Here is a 16,522-nt window from a genome sequence, read left to right as displayed (position 1 = left end):
TATGATCAGTCTAGAGCGGCAGCAGAATGTGACGTGCACACACAGTGTATGATCAGTGTAGAGCGGCAGCAGAATGTGATGTGCACACAGTGTATGATCAGTGTAGAGCGGCAGCAGAATGTGATATGTGCACACAGTGTATGATCAGAGTAGAGCGGCAGCAGAATGTGATGTGCACACAGTGTATGATCAGTGTAGAGCGGCAGCAGAATGTGATGTGCACACACAGTGTATGATCAGTGTAGAGCGGCAGCAGAATGTGATGTGCACACAGTGTATGATCAGTGTAGAGCGGCAGCAGAATGTGATGTGCACACAGTGTATGATCAGTGTAGAGCGGCAGCAGAATGTGATGTGCAATGGAATAAACTATTAACACCTTCTTCGCCCAGGACACCAAGAATGTCCTTAGACCGTGAAAGTGCTATTAATGGCTCCATATGCATTCATTTATTTGGAAGAAATGTCTTTTTTTTTTCTTGTGCAGCCTAAATTTGTGTGTATCCAGTAGTCAAAAAAGTACAGATTAGCTACCTGGAAGTACTTGAAATAGGCGTAGTCAGTGGCTGTACCCAGAGACGTTCTTTTTCCTTCTCCAATAAGAATTGGCATCAGAATACTTGCACCAGCTTTTATAATTCTGTCCACCTGTCAATTACAAGAATTCTTCATAATCACATAGCTAAAATGGTTGAAAGAAGACAAATGTCCATCAAGTTCATTTGAGGGCCGGGAAAGCACAAAGGGAAGGGGCACATGCAGAACCACAAGAAATGACCCAGTCCGCCCCCAAAGAGCTCATCTTTCTCTCCTGATTCCAACTGTGGATCCACTGGACCATTCAGAAAAGAACTTTACACATTTACATAAATGTTTCTATTATATTCTTCTAAAAAAATCATTTAAGCCTTTTTTTTCTTAATCCCATCAATGATTCCCGCTGTGACCCACCTCCGAGGCGCCTATTACACAGATTAATAGTTCTCACTGCAGAGACACCCTGTATCCTCTGGAGATTGAACTTGTCTTTCTCCAGACAGAAGCGTCCACTTGCCAATTGATAAGAGTTTTATATGAAGCAGCTTATGATCATATTTTTTATGGGCCATTTATGTACTTCTACAATGTACTTAGATGTCGCATCTTATGACTAAATGAGTTCAATTATTTTATTCTTTACTCATAACCAACATCCTCCGTGCCCCTTGTCAATTTGTGGCTCTTTTTTGTTTTACCTTTTCTAACTTTATTTATTTTACTTACTTATATAGCGCCATCATATTCCACAGCGGTTTACAGACATAATCAGCACACTTTGTAAAATGATTATATTACGTCCCTGTCAGGCAAGTTCTTGCTTCTTTAAAGGGAACCTGTCACCCCCTCGGAATGTACATGACCTATTAATATGGGCATACAGGTAATAGAAATGTTACACTAGCCCTACCTGTATGCCTCATATTAATGGTCTTGTTGTTGAGATATGTTGTATTGTTTATTTATCCTAATGATTTCTTCCATGCTCTGGGGTTTGATGCCTGGAAGAAATCCCTGCCCCGTCTTCATTGTAATACTATCCCCTCCCATACACATCAGTTACGGCCCCAGAATCCGACGCCTGCGCCCTTCACTCCCTCAGAAATCCATACCTCATCCTCCCTTCTTTGGGCACAGTATTCAGGGATCTTCTGCACAGGCGCCGGCGATTTCCTCTCCAATGACCACCGGCGTGCGCGCCGATAAGATGCTCTCACCACTTCCTCCCTGTATAGTCATCGCTAGGAACCATGTGTACTTAGCGAGGATTATGCAGGGAGGAAGTGGGGAGGGCACCTTATCGGCGCGCACATCGGAGGTCGCCGGCGCCTGCGCAGAAGATCTCTGAGCACAACGCCCACTGACATGCATGGGAGCGACATGGTAATACAATAAGGACAGGAGGCAGGGATTTCTTCCAAGTACCGCACACCCCGAAGCCTGGAAGAAATCATTAACAGTATATAACATTTCTCAGCAACAAGACCATTAATATGGGGCATACAGGTAGGGCTAGTGTTACATTTCTATTACCTGTATGCCCATATTAATAGATCATATACATCCTGGGGGTAACAGATTCACTTTAAATACATGAAGCTCTGTTCTGTGCAGCATTAGCGATCGGATGATCGCAGCTTCTAGTCTCCCTAGAGACTATTGAAGCAAGTAAAAAAAAATGTTTTTAAAAGTATTAAAAAAAAATATGAAAGTTCAAATCCACCCCAAACGCCCCATTTAAAATAAAACAAAGAAAAAAAATATACACATATTTGATATTGCCGCATTCAGCATCACCCGATCTATCAATATATAAAAAGAATTAAACCGATCGTTAAACAGCGTAACGAAAAAGTCAAACGCCAGAATTACCTTTTTTTGGTCACCACAACATTGCATTAAAATGCAATAATGTACGGTATCTACACCAAAATGGTATCAATAAAAACGCCAGCTCGGTGCGCAAAAAAAAAAAAAAAGCCCTCACCCAGCTCCAGATCACGAAAAATGGAGAAGCTACAGGTCTCTGAAAGTTGCAAAATTTTTTACAACTCGTCCTGCAAAAAACAAGCCCTCACATGGCCATATTAACGGAAAAATAAAAAAGTCATAGCATGACTGTATCTACACAAAGGACATATGCCTACTTTTAGTGGAGGAGCTCAGAACAATGGGGGCTCTCCTGGAAGAATACTGAGAGGTGTCAATTGTGACACCTAGGTCTAGTGAGACAAGCTTCAAAGTGTGGGCAGATACAGGTAATTGTAACCAGGCTGGATATTCCCTAGTTACTATGTTGAGGGGGTGATTGGAGACACAAGCTACTTAAAATGCAATGTGCTTGGCCCTAAATTAGCCCATGGGCCAGTCACAGACCAGCAATTGTAATATTATAATCTAGGCTGTCCTGGAAATATGAGCCCAAGACCAGGAATATAAAAGATAGGTGACAGAATAGGAAGGTGTCCACATGTGGGGGTCTGTTTATGCTAATTGTGATCCATGATTCATTTTCTCCTCCCCCCCCAAGAAAACAGAAGAACAACTAGGTATTTTCTCTTATTTCTCCCTTTTTATTTTATAACTGTTTTGCACATTTTATTTTTACCTTTTTATCTCTTTTCTTATAAGCACTGTATTTTTTATATTAAACCTTTACTAATTTTGACCCTTGTATGTTCTAAGAATCCACAGCCTTTCAGAGAGTGTGTGACCCTTTCTGATTGGCAGTAGAATATTTTGGGGACTATGCAAATGCATGTAGGATAGCTGCGGAGACACCATCACGTGTATCTCGACGCAAGCAGTGAATAGCCAGACCTTTCCCCGGGAAGGAACAACCACGGGAAGGGCAGCATCAAATAAAGGAAAACCACCTATGCCAAGCATGGTATCCATCCACAGACAGCTGTTTCGGGGTGTTTGTCCCTCATCAGTGTGGAGTAGGAATCTGGCTATTAGGAGCAGTGCCTAGTAAAAGGCTGTGAAGGAACAGATGATTGGCCTCAGGGAGACCAAAACATCCAACACCGCGGAGACACCATCACGTGTTTCTCAACGCAGTGATCCTAATAGCCAGATTCCTACTCCACACTGATGAGGGGCAAATACCCCGAAACACTGGGGGCAGTGTTCTGGATCACTGCGTTGAGAAACACGTGATGTTATTAACAAAATGTCTACAACTGAGAAAGTGTTTCCTTATCATCAAATATAACAATTACCGTAACTTTTTCATTTGCAAACAAGCTTATAGGGGTTGTCCCATGAACAAAGTACATTTTAACTAATAGATGTTGGAATAAAATATTGGAATAATATAATACGTTAAGTAAGAGTAGTAAAAAGCAAATCACCCAATCGCCTAATTTAAATATGAAATAAAGTATAAAAACCTTGAATAATATAGATAGTAAAGTAAGATGCAAACAAAAAGTGCCCCCAAACACAGTACGATACCACCACAGTGAATTCCTCCACAGTACCCTCCACACGCAGTATGATGACCTGACTGTACCCCCTCTCTCAATATCCGTGCCAAAGAATGGTGACCCTCATCACAGTATGATTCTCTAACTGTAATCCCCATACAGCCAACCATACAGTATAATGGGCACACAGTCGCCCATACAGTATAATGGCCACAAAAAGTGCCCCATACAGTATAATGAGCCCCACATAATAGTCCATACAGTATAACAGGCCCCTGTGTAGCGCCCCCACACTGCCGCAGGGCCGAGGGGTACCCGGTACCGGGCCTCTGAGTCTCTGCTCTGGGGTTGTCACGGTGGCTAGGCCCCGGTCCGTGACCCTGCCGTGGGGCGCACAGCAAATAATTGATATGAATGGTGCTGATGGTGATGTGGTGCCGTAGTGGTGCGGTGCAGTAAATAACGAGGACACCAGGTTGCAGTCTCTTTACCTCTTTACTGAAGATCTCTGGGTCCTCAGTCCGGAATACGGTTCACCAGGCTGCGCAAGTCCGGCCGGTCCAATGGCACCTCCAGAGTTCTCTTCACAAGTGGAAATCTGTGCCTTCCTGCTTGCGCTATGTGTTGTGGTCCTTCCCTGCTGTGCTTACGGAAAGTCCCCACAACTGTTGTGTCTGTTTCTTAAGTTCCCTCACAACTCGATTAGATGATGTTCTGCTAATCCTCCGTCCCTCCCTGATGTTCTGGTTGGGACGGCACCCGTTTGACGGGTAGGCTCGGAGCTCTTCCAGGACCCTAGAGTCGCCCCTCTCCACAAGTTGCCCCCCAAGACTGCATAGGTGATTTAAGTGAGACAGCCCGCCTTAGACTGACTGCCCTGCCGCTGTTTAGAGTATTGCTTGAAGCTGAATGTTAAGATACTCTCTCGGCGTTCCGGCCACCGGTTGTGCGCCTCAGTAGGATGTTGCCTCGGTCTTACAAAACGACTCCTACTGGTGTTCTCCTTATTGCGTTGATCTCGTTTCTCACTCAGCACAATCTATCTCGCTTCTGATCCTTCCTTGGGCACCGCCGCTATCCTGAGCAGGCACGGTCCCGTTACGTTCGCTCAAATTGCCAAGCCTCTGTCAGGATCCCACCCCTGACAGAGACCCTACTGTATCTTCCCCTACAACACCCTCTGCCACAAGGTGTTGCCTGGTTCCAACCCAGTCAGCTTTCTCTTCTAACTTCCTGCCTGACCCCCAGTTTTACCAGTATGTGAGGAGTGGCCTAATGAATAGAACCCTTAGCTCCCCCCGGAGGCCCGACTATGAAATGTATTGGTGTCTGTGATACCTGATCAGATGAACTCCTTCAGTGCCATCAGACGTGCCATAGCTCCCCTTAGCGGCGGAGCCACAGTACTGCAACGACCAGGACTCTGGGGCGCTGCACCTGCATTGCATTCCATACAGTAAAATGGCTCCACATATTGATCCACACAGAAAAATCCTCCCACAAAGTCCTCCATACAGTATAATGGCCACAAAACGTGATCCATACAGTATAATGGCTCCAGATAATGTTCCATACAGTATAATGGCCCCAGATAATGTTCCATACAGTATAATGATCCCACAAATTGCTCCACACAGCAATATCCTCCCACATAGTGCTCCATACAGTATAATGGCCACAAAACGTGATCCAAACAGTATAATGGCCCCAGATAGTGTTCCATACAGTATAATGGCCCCAGATAGTGTTCCATACAGTATAATGGCCCCAGATAGTGTTCCATACAGTATAATGGCCTCAGATAATGTTCCATACAGTATAATGGTCCCACACATTGCTCCACACAGCAATATCCTCCCACATAGTGCTCCATACAGTATAATGGTATAATGGCCCCACATAGTGCCTTCTTTAGACAGATTGCATATGATACACTGCATGTAACAGCTCTGTGGGAAATAGAGATTCGATGCCCATAGGATTTTCTTAAATTCTTTCTTCACTGAGTATGTGTAGTGGTATCCTATCCTGACCTATCCCTGATGAAGCCATCCTTGTAACGGCGACACACGTAGGGTTCGTCCCCATGCTGATCCCGGCCTCTTCTCTTTTCCCCAGTGGCTGTCTTTTTGATGTGGGATTCACACATGGCTGGATTCAGGTCTCTATTGGTGCCATATTGAGGTCATGGTTATACTCACAAACCAAGGGCACAACGCGCCCTGATACATTATTAGGTTTATGGTTGCGGTTGTTACCGCTGTGGCTGGGTTATTCTGCTTATAAATAACTTTGATTTGCGCCACTACCCCTTGCTTTTCTATGTACATTGATACTTTTTTGGCATACAGGTACAGACTTTATGGGATATAGGGGTGTATGCTCAATCACCCAGATTCATCTGTGTTTATCCATCTATCCACACATGTGTTGCGTACGTTTTCAGCCCTGGGGAGTTGATCAGCTATTCATGCTATTTTATACGAGGTCATATGATATATAGTTATTGTGTATTATATTTCGGCATATTTGGATAACAATTGTCTTACACATGTAATTTTCTGACCTTGTGTTATTTTTGGCGGGATCTTCTGGGTGATGGTGGGAATTTTTAGATGTTTTTAAATTGGTTGTATCAATAAAAGTTTGCCTTTTTCATATTACGTTTATCAGTGGTGTGCGGTATTTTAGAGTGGTTTCTTTGTTCTTTTTGTTTGCCATGTTATATTACCATGCTTCCGCACCCCTTTTAGCTTATATTGTGCAATAGTAGTGTGCCAGTGTTTGTTTCATGCCATACAGTGTAATGGCCTCAGATAATGTTCCATACAGTATAATGGTCCCACACGTTGCTCCACACAGCAATATCCTCCCACATAGTGCTCCATACAGTATAATGGTATAATGGCCCCACATTGTGCCTTCTTCAGACAGATTGCATATGATACACTGCATGTAACAGCTCTGTGGGAAATAGAGATTTGATGCCCATAGGATTTTCTTAAATTCTTTCTTCACTGAGTATATGAAGTGGTATCCTACCCTGGCACCGTATTTTTAGACAGAGTGACGTAAATCCTACCTATACATTCCCTTTCAGGGCTGATGAATAAACGTTCTTTAGAACTCGTGAGAGAATTCAGTTCTGCTTAGCGAGAGTCCCATAGACAATGTATTAATTACATGACTGTCCCAGCCCTGGCAATACAATTACTGATTCAATTAAATAAATGAACCTAGGGAATACTCTTAAATTAAAACTATAAATCAAAATGGACACAAGTCTTTTGTGAGCAAATTTTACAGTTAAAGTTCTGCTTATCAGGCGGCGTGTGTTCTCTATCACCACATATTACTGTTACAGTATGCGGGACCGCACGGCTCTTGTTTCCATGGCACAATTTTTCCTGCACAAGAAAATGTGTCACTGCTGATAATTACCTTGTCAAAGAGTCTGCAAAATGCTTGTTAACCCCAAAAAGGAGGTTTAGCCTCTGCACCAAGGGAATTCCCGGGGAGCAGTAAGCAGATTAGTTCCCAACAGCGAGAGACTGTGACCAAGAGACAGCCAGAATAACAAGGCCGGAGACAGAAGCGGGAGAGAAAGGTACCAGAGGAACGTAGACATAAGTATTCATACCAGATCTTGGCCAACACACGCTGAAGACTTCGTATGGCCAGGTCAGAAGCCGTACAATACAAAATAATAGGAAAATCTAAAGTATATGGGTGAGAGTGTCCTGCCATCAACAAAGCAACCAGATCGTATCGGTTACCAAAATTACAACAGTACCTTGTGCAGACAGTCCATGAGCCAGGACAGAATACTAACAGTACCTATCTTAGGATCTCTACTAGAAAATCTAGAAGGACATCGTTACAGAGGTTGAAAAAAGACCTAGGTCCATCAAGGTCAACCTTTCTCCACCAATTATACGTCTTCATCACTAATTTAACTATAACCCACAATGTTATGTGTATTGAGGAGATCGTCCAGCCCTTTTTTAAAAGCGGTTATAGTGTCTAACATTACTACCTCTTGTGGTTGGCATTCCACGGTCTGACTGCTCTAACTGTAAAGAACCCTTTCCGATTTAGCTGACAGAATCTCCTTTATTCCACCCGTAATGAGTTCCTCCTGGTCCTTAGTATGGTCTTTGGTAGGAATAAGTCATGTGCCAGTGTTTCGTACTGACCACACATATATTTATACATATAAATGAGATCCCCTCTGAGGCATCTTTATTCTAAGCTAAACAAGCCCAACTTTTCCAACCTCTCCTCATATGAGAGGCCTCCATCCCTTGTAATAATACCGTTGCCCGACTTTGAACTGACTCTAACTTCTGAATGTTCTTCTTAAAATGTGGAGCCCAAAATTGGATCCTATATTCTAGATGTGGCCTCACAAGGGGCTTATAGAAGGGTAACAATACGTTGGGAACCCTTAATATCAATCCAATATTGGAAAGGAATGGGCTTCCTCTTAGTAATTAAGAGTAATTGCAATCAAGGTGACAGGTTTATGCGGTCTAAGAGCCCGATTCATCACTTGCGTTTTTTTTAAAGTCAGTTTTGTATTTTTGTCCTGTTGACATTTTTTGCGCCAGACTCTTCAAAGTTCAGGAACTTTGGGTAAAATTAAAAATGCTCTTTATTTTTGTTTTTAACCTGCTTTAGCACAAAAGGTCACATGTGCCTCTAAAATGTTGCAAAATATGTGCAAAAATATCTGGCGCAAATAAAGTCACTCCTACGCTGTGGGTCAGGGAGGTGTAACGACTGGAATACAATTGCACCAAAACTTTGAAAAAATGTAGGAAAGTCGCAAATAATGAATCAGGAGAAAAAAAGGTCTGGAAAGAAATAAACCCTGCCCACAATTACAAACTAAAAAAACACTTAAAAGGTGATTTTAAAGAAGCAGAAATGAAAAGATGAAAATGGTAAACGCAAAAACAGGTGCAAAACGAAACAAAAAAGACACAAAACTAGAAAAAGGTGCAAAAGTAATAATGAGTCAGGCCAAAAGTCTTGTAAAATGATACTCTACGTGACTGGGAGGAATTGGGTCTTATTTGGCTTTTTCTGAGATTTAATATTTCCATTCAATTTTATGACATATCGCTAGGTTCCCCGCTTATCTGGAGAATAAAGACATCAATGTTGTTGTGCAACGTAACGTCGTAAAGCTGAGATGGGGCCACAATGTCGTGTCCCCTACATGCTAAGGATGAGTGGGAGTTCTGCTTGTTGGAAATCCATTATCTAGAAAAAAGACCTAGGTCCATCAAGGTCAACCGTTCTCCACCAAATATACATCTTTGTTGTACACGGCTACGTATTGCGGGGGAAAAACACTTCAAAACATATTTTCATGGAAAAGACCTAATCCGTTTATAAGAAACATGAAAAATTACAGATAAGAAATAAGTCAACCCAGTAATCCCCAAAGAAAAAGGCAATAATCCCCAGAAACCAGTGAAAAGACGTTTTCTTATTTTCAGATGATATCCAGAGTAAACATATATGAAGATGCTGCAAAATAATTCTCTAAATTATTCAGTTCTGTCAGTCATCGAGACAAATATATAACCGCTGATCAACAATAACCCATATGACGATGCGTAACCCGGAGGAAGGAAGGTCTGCGAAGGCATCTCTGGCCTTGGGCATGTAAGTGACAGAAGAGGCTGAAGAACGTAAACTCTGCTTGGCAGATGACTTCAAGTGGACAAAAGATGAGCAAATAGCTAGAACTTCATCCTGGTGATCATTCTCTGCATTATAGTAAGATAACGTGAAGCTGAACTTCTGAAGACACTCAAGAGTTTTATGATCTGAAAATATTGTGATGCCAAGCTTCGTGCCCTCAGTAGATGATGCAATGCCAATAGGTTAGGCTTGGAGGTCAGAAGCTTCTGCCGAGCAAAAACATAATTGGGCTCCCTCAGAAGAGAGAGTTCAGGATAGACAACAGCGAAAACAGAGCTCTGACATAAACAAGAGTAAGAAACCACTCAAAACTTGAGCAGATAAGATGCATTTTTTCTGTCAAACCAAAATGATAGTATAAGATTGGCACAAGATTGTGTAGGGTAAAACTGAAGCTTCTTCAAATATGCTAATTTTGGGCACTCCTTGCACCCTCGGTGTGGCCAAGAGGCTCTGTGTACCGTTCTGCCCTTTGGTGTTTCATGTAATCTCACTGGTGATTGATTGAGCTGGCTTGGCTGGAGTGAGTACTGTCTGCACGGAAAGTTCAGGTAAGTCAGCGCTGTCAATCACCAGTGATGGAGGTAGACCAGAGGTTGGAAGGTTGAACTGAGTGTGTCGGCCACACCAAGGGTGCACTGAGCACCCACATTAGCATATCTGATTACACTTCAGATTCTGCAGAGTGGAGGCAGCGATTAGAACACAAAAGGTGAGACCTTCATAGGGACTATATCCCGTAAGAGGCTATGTGTTTGTACTCTCTGTTTGGGCTTAAAGATGACTTTAAGAGAGTTACCGTTGTGTTAATTTTTATTTCATAAATCAATACTATACCTGAAAATACAATACTTTGTAATACATATATTATCAAAGAATTCTGATTTCTTTCTTTCTCCTCCATAACTGATCTTCCATTCTCAAAATTCTTAATTCAGTTACAACTCATAAGATTTTATGTATAGGGGAGGGGACAAAAAGGCGGAGCTAGAGACAGAGCTCCTCCTCCCTCCTCCCGCCTACGTAAAATCTTATCATTAGTAATGGAATCCCCTATCTCATTAATGTAGTAATCTGTCTTCATTAAATACAGATTTTACCTGTGAACTGAAATTTTGGGAATGAGTGATCAGTGCAGGAAGAGAAAGAAGCAGATTCCTCTGATCCGATATATTGCAAAGTTTCTTATTTTTAACTGTACTATTGATTAATAAAATTAAAATGATGGTTTGAAAATACTTAGTGTATGATCCTTGTGGAGCTAGCACCAAGGTGATAATGGTGGTTAAACTGTACGTATTAGCAAACTACCAAATTCTCTCTAAGGGATGAGACAAATTGCTTGTGGTACAAAAAAAACACATTCACAGCGTTAGAGGGTCCAATTTTAAAGCAATAAGCAGAGCTGATGACTCCAAGAAAAGGAAGGTCAGGGCCCTATAAAAGGGAAGTACACGGCCTCCACAGAGGAGACAACCCATGGATGACAACATGAGCAATCTCTATCACCCCCGTGCTCCATTGCAGATTTAGGCAACCAATCAGAAGCAAGAGGCAAAACCAGTACAAGAACATGTGGTGGATTGCCTAAAAGGCTTCTAGTTGGCAGCCATGCACAGCTGTGCTCCAGCTACCACTGCCCAACAAAGGAAAGAATCAAAATGGCAGCAGGAGGAAATTACAAAACAAATGAACTAGCCAAAATAAGAAATAAAGTACATCCATTAATGAGGCTGTCATTTATGAGACCTGTTAAGTTATATTGGGACCTCTTCACTCTTCTAAGACTATTGGAACAACCCCTTATCAATCACGATGTTCCCCCTTATAAAATAATATCAGCTATACTCACCTCCGGTGCTGGCGCGGTTCCAGCGGTGTCGGCACTGGCTCTCCCGGGGATCCCTGCGGCCAATCAGCGGCTGCCTCATCCAAACAAGGGGCTGTCCAAGTAGTAGACAAGCCCTTTAACAGACATTGGAGAGTAAAAAGAGTAAAACTAACTACTAAAGATCAGAAAGGTCCAGAACAGAGAGAGTGCATTGCTTTCAAGTCTCACTTTAAGGCGTCCCCAAGATGGATATTTAGTCTTACCAAACTTATTCTTGCCGCTAAAGTTCTTTTCTTCTCATAATCAATGTTGACAGCGGCACATAGAGCACTGCCTACTCCTCTGCTGAGGGCCAGGTTAGGGTCTGCTCCATTAGCTAGCAGTTCTTTCACAGCCTAGAAAATAGGAAATAAATTATGTACTGATTGTGGTTTTTTTTGGTATACAGAACAAAACAGGAAAACCAGGACAACAAAAACAATAGGCCACAGGCTTAAAATAAACCATAATGATCCGAAGAAGTTAAGAAACATTTTGGAGAACTCTCACCAAGTCATTTCCACTGGCAATGGCCAACGAGAGAGGAGAGTGACCACTCCATAGGGGGTTGATCTTGGCTTTGTGGGCAAGAAGTAAGGAAATTGTGTCTCTGGCATACTGTAAAAGCAAAAAGACACATTATATCTGTTGTTCAGCCTATAAAAGGGGCAGGTGTTGCCAAACTCAAAACTAGAAATCCCCGTTAATGGTACCAAACATTGTACGAGGTTTGCCAGAAGCTTACCTTGTAGTTGTCCTCACGTTCACATGCCACATGCAGGGGTGTACGTCCTCCCTCCTCTGAAACGCAGGGACTCTTGTCAAAGTAGCTATACAGAGGAAGGCCTGACTCAAGGCCTCCTTTCATAGAAAACCCAAGCAAAGCACTGCTTATCTCCCCCTGCAGGAAAAGTTTACATAAAGTTAAAGGCCAAAGTCAATCATTTTGTTGACAGCAGGACAATCACTTTAACTGGGCGAACACCGTTGGATTACATGTCACTTGATTTATAAGAGTAAAGGAAGTTTTTATATCTAGCTAAGAGAGGAGGTGGAATGTTTGTCTTCTCGAATTGATGCCTCCATTGATGGAGATACAGAAGCTTCACTGCAGTTCTTCAGGACCTTTCACATAGTACTCAATTCCCACAATGTTCACAGAAGATATTAAGCCAAGGTAAATCGCTGGGGTATACTATCACTTTATGATGGATGGAGGTTCTACCTTTGATCCTGAAAATAATGGGGCTGCAGCATTAGTTCCCTGCATTGGCTCTTTAAAACATTTTCCACCTGGACAGCAGCCCCAGCCGCTCAGCAATGCAGGGAATTTGTCTTGTTGTTTCATGAAAGTAATGAACCTGGCTGATGTTTCCCTGCACAGCCGAGCAGCCAGGAGCTGTGTGTGGTAATAGGGGCCAGGGCTCTGTGGCGGTCTCCAAATTCCCAGAATTAGTGGCAGTCTCAGAGGCTGGAACCTCACCAGTCATTAAGTGATTGCATACCCTACCACAATGTCACCAACGCGTCATGAGATATAATGAATCCTTTAAGGACCAAGCAAATTTTTCATTTTGAGTTTTTCTCTATCCAAAACCATACTTTTATAATTTTTCTGTTGGCATAACTGCGTAAGAACTTGTTTCATGCGGATGGGGAGTGGATTGACACAATTCACTTTATCACATTTTGCAAAATCAGATAAAATGGTGGACAATTTTGGAATGGTGTACACCCGAAAGCCGTCTACATATTAATCAAAAAAATCTATTCGTAGAAACTTGGAAAAAGTCTCAAGTCAATTCATAGAGAAATATACGGTAACTGTGGCCGACAACTCCACCGCATCTTCCAGACTTTTCCATTTTTGTCTTGTAGCATTTGTTGACAATCTTTCCACCAAATTCTTCAAAATGGCGACTGAATGTGGTTCATGAATTTATCACAAAATCAAATACTTTTTATTTTCGCCCTTAACCTTTTTTTTGTTCCATTAAAATGTTGCAAAACTTGTGCAAATATTCCAGATGTATAAAAAAAAACTTCAGGGGGAAATGCACAAAGATATTTAGACTTTTTAAAAAGTTGCAATTGATGAAAATGTCTGGAATCCCGTGCCCCACCTAAGATGACAAACATCGAAAAAGGCGCAAATGAAAGGAAGAATAAGGTGCATATGAAAAACACCAAAAAATAGACGAAAAAAGATGCAAATGCAATAATGAATGGGCCCCAAACACTTTAGATATGTTTTATTCTCAAGAAACAAGAAAGGAACTTTTGTCTAAATACTTAAGCAAATGTTACAAGAAGATACAACCCAAGGCTTAATAAGATTCTACAGTATTTTGTAGAAATAGCAGTGCCGTATACCCAGAGGGTGGAGAGACAGGTGACAGACTGACAAGCTCCAGAAAGGTCTTCATCTATAGGGATTAGTACTGAGAAGAAATGACACCAAAAAGAAGCATCAAGTCTTCCTGGAGCTCCAACCTGTGGACAATGCTGTCATCTGGGAGCTTTATCTGCTGCCGAACACTGGGTTTATCTGACACTAATCTGGGTTCATTGATGGAGGCCAACCGTGGCCACCACAGATTTCCTAAGAATGAACACAAGAAATCTCCAAGGAACATCTGAAGCACGAGCTTCATCTTTATGTGACAGACGCATCTTGCCATATTTATCTCCTTCACACTAATGAGACGTCCCCGTGAGGATAGACAGTGCTCCTAACCATACCCTGTCATGATCATACACGAAGTCCTCATCCTCGGCGCTGGCATTCGGGTCTGCGGCAGCATGCAGCAAAATCTCCGTGATCCGGATACCTTCAACCACTGGCAAAGCTGCTGCTATGTGTAGAGGGGTGAGGGAGCCATGCTGCGGAATAAAATGTACAGTCACATCATTCCTACCAGAGAAGAACACACCCAAGACATGTCCTCAGCTAAATTACATCTGCAGTAATACTCATCAGGCAACGAGGAGCCGCACCATTATTGATGGAGCTCCAGGACAGGAGAAGGAAAGCATGTGATCTAATAAATGAATTCATCACCGTCAGACTTATCTATCTGGGACGAGTTATGTCCAGTGACTAATGAACGGCAGAACTCATTGATCACAAGATGGAGAGCAGGCAGCAAAGTCTATACAGTGTAATGGAAAGCAGAGATGACAATCTGTCCTTACCAGTAATTATGCTGAACAGCCCAATAATTCCCATCGCACGGCTTAATATTTTCTAACGGTGGGATTCAGCAGCCGGCTGTATTACATTGGGGACAGGAACTCATATGTTACACGGTAAGAACTAATCACCATGTTGGGCCTTTGGACAAGGCAGGTTTACAAAGGTCAATAAATGAGCAAAGAAATGAACGGCAGAATATAGATGGGAGAGAGAAAAAGAGCAAAATGGAAAAGTAGATAGGGCTCCGAATAAAGGAAATAACGGGGGACTAATACTGAACAAAGGAGAGGAGTCTGGAGGAGGAGAACAAAGGAGAGGACAGAGGAGTCTGGAGGAGGAGAACAAAAGAGAGGAAAGAGGAGTCTGGTGGAGGAGAACAAAGGAAAGGACAGAGGAGTCTGGAGGAGGAGAATAAAGGAAAGGACAGAGGAGTCTGGAGGAGGAGAATAAAGGAAAGGACAGAGGAGTCTGGAACAGGATGACAGAAGTGTCTAAAGGTGAAGAACAGACAAGTCTGAAGGAGGACAGAAGAGGACGGCGGAGTCTGGAGGAAGAGGACGGCAGAGTCTGGAGAAAGAGGACGGCAGAGTCTGGAGAAAGAGGACGGCAGAGTCTGGAGGAAGAGGACAGCAGAGTCTGGAGGAAGAGGATGGCTGAGTATGACAGAGGACTTTGGAGATTGGGGACAGAGGACTCTGGAGGAGGAGGACAGAGGACTCTGGAGGAGGAGGACAGAGGACTCTGGAGGACTGGGACAAAGGACTCTGAAGGAGGGGGACAGAGGACTCTGGAGGAGGGAGACAGAGGACTCTGGAGGAAGGAGACAGAGGACTCTGGAGGAGGGGGACAGAGGAGTCTGGGAGAAGGAGATATAGAGGAGTCCGCTATTGTGTATGGTGATGTCGGGGGACATAGTTTTCGGCTGAACGTGCGTTTGGCCATTAGTTATCTATGTGTATGGTTGCCGTAAGGCAATGGCAGGTCAATTCTGACAAGCTGCCCCATTATCAGATATGATCAAATCAAAATAAAAAAAATTCCATACACTTTCCAATTACAAATCTTTTGCAAATTCTGTAGTAAAGATATACCGTAATCAGTCTCTGAAAAAAAAATCAATTGAGTTCAGGAAGTCTTGCGATCCTCCTAGTCTATGATTACAACTGGCCGCAACATAGAGGTCACATGCCATATTACTGGCATCATGGTGCCCATCGCCTACTCAGCGATACAGGACTTGACCACTGAGTAACTGCAGCGGTCACACGCTGGTCGTGATGGGCATTACCGCAGGATCACAGGGGAAAAGACGAGATGAGCGTTGTTACATTGTTATTGGAATTACAACTGATGCGGATTTTAGATTCTCCTCTAATGAGCAGCAAGGCAGAACACTAAGGCCGGCGTCACACTAGGAGTATGAAAATACGGTCCGTTTTTTACGGCCGTAATACGCAGTAATTGTCCCAAAACACTGTTCCGTATTCAATGCGAGGATGTGATTTTTTACGCACAAATTTATCCGTGTGTCATCTGTATGGCTTCCATGCGCAGGCTTGCAAAATGGACATATCATGGATCCATCGGCTCAAATATTCTTAAAAACCTATATACAGTAATTCAATTGCCGGCTTTTCCTATCTCCTTCACAAACCCGACATGATATGAGACATGGTTTACATACAGTAAACCATCTCATATCCCTTCTTTTATTACATATTCCTCTTTACTAATATAAGAAGTGTATGTGTGTTAAGTTTGGGGGCTCTAGCT

The 16,522-nt window shown here is 42.8% G+C and overlaps 1 protein-coding gene across 2 annotated transcripts in view; it reads right to left on the bottom strand.

Moving 5' to 3' along the window:
- ANKMY1 (ankyrin repeat and MYND domain containing 1) overlaps positions 1-16,522 on the bottom strand; it is a 91,111-nt gene that overhangs the window by 16,439 nt on the left and 58,150 nt on the right. For both annotated transcript variants that reach the window (XM_077291109.1, XM_077291108.1), the window contains exons 9-13: positions 14,296-14,436; positions 12,299-12,454; positions 12,064-12,171; positions 11,778-11,909; positions 535-648 (exon numbers count right to left, since the gene is read on the bottom strand). In XM_077291109.1, coding sequence (XP_077147224.1) covers positions 535-648; positions 11,778-11,909; positions 12,064-12,171; positions 12,299-12,454; positions 14,296-14,436 — 651 coding nt within the window. The remainder of the gene's footprint in view (positions 1-534; positions 649-11,777; positions 11,910-12,063; positions 12,172-12,298; positions 12,455-14,295; positions 14,437-16,522) is intronic.

The sequence above is a fragment of the Ranitomeya variabilis genome, chromosome 2 (genome assembly GCF_051348905.1).
Source record: "Ranitomeya variabilis isolate aRanVar5 chromosome 2, aRanVar5.hap1, whole genome shotgun sequence".
Taxonomy (NCBI): domain Eukaryota; kingdom Metazoa; phylum Chordata; class Amphibia; order Anura; family Dendrobatidae; genus Ranitomeya; species Ranitomeya variabilis.
The sequence above is the reverse complement of the archived record's forward strand: the minus strand, read 5'-3'. Positions and strand labels throughout refer to the sequence as shown.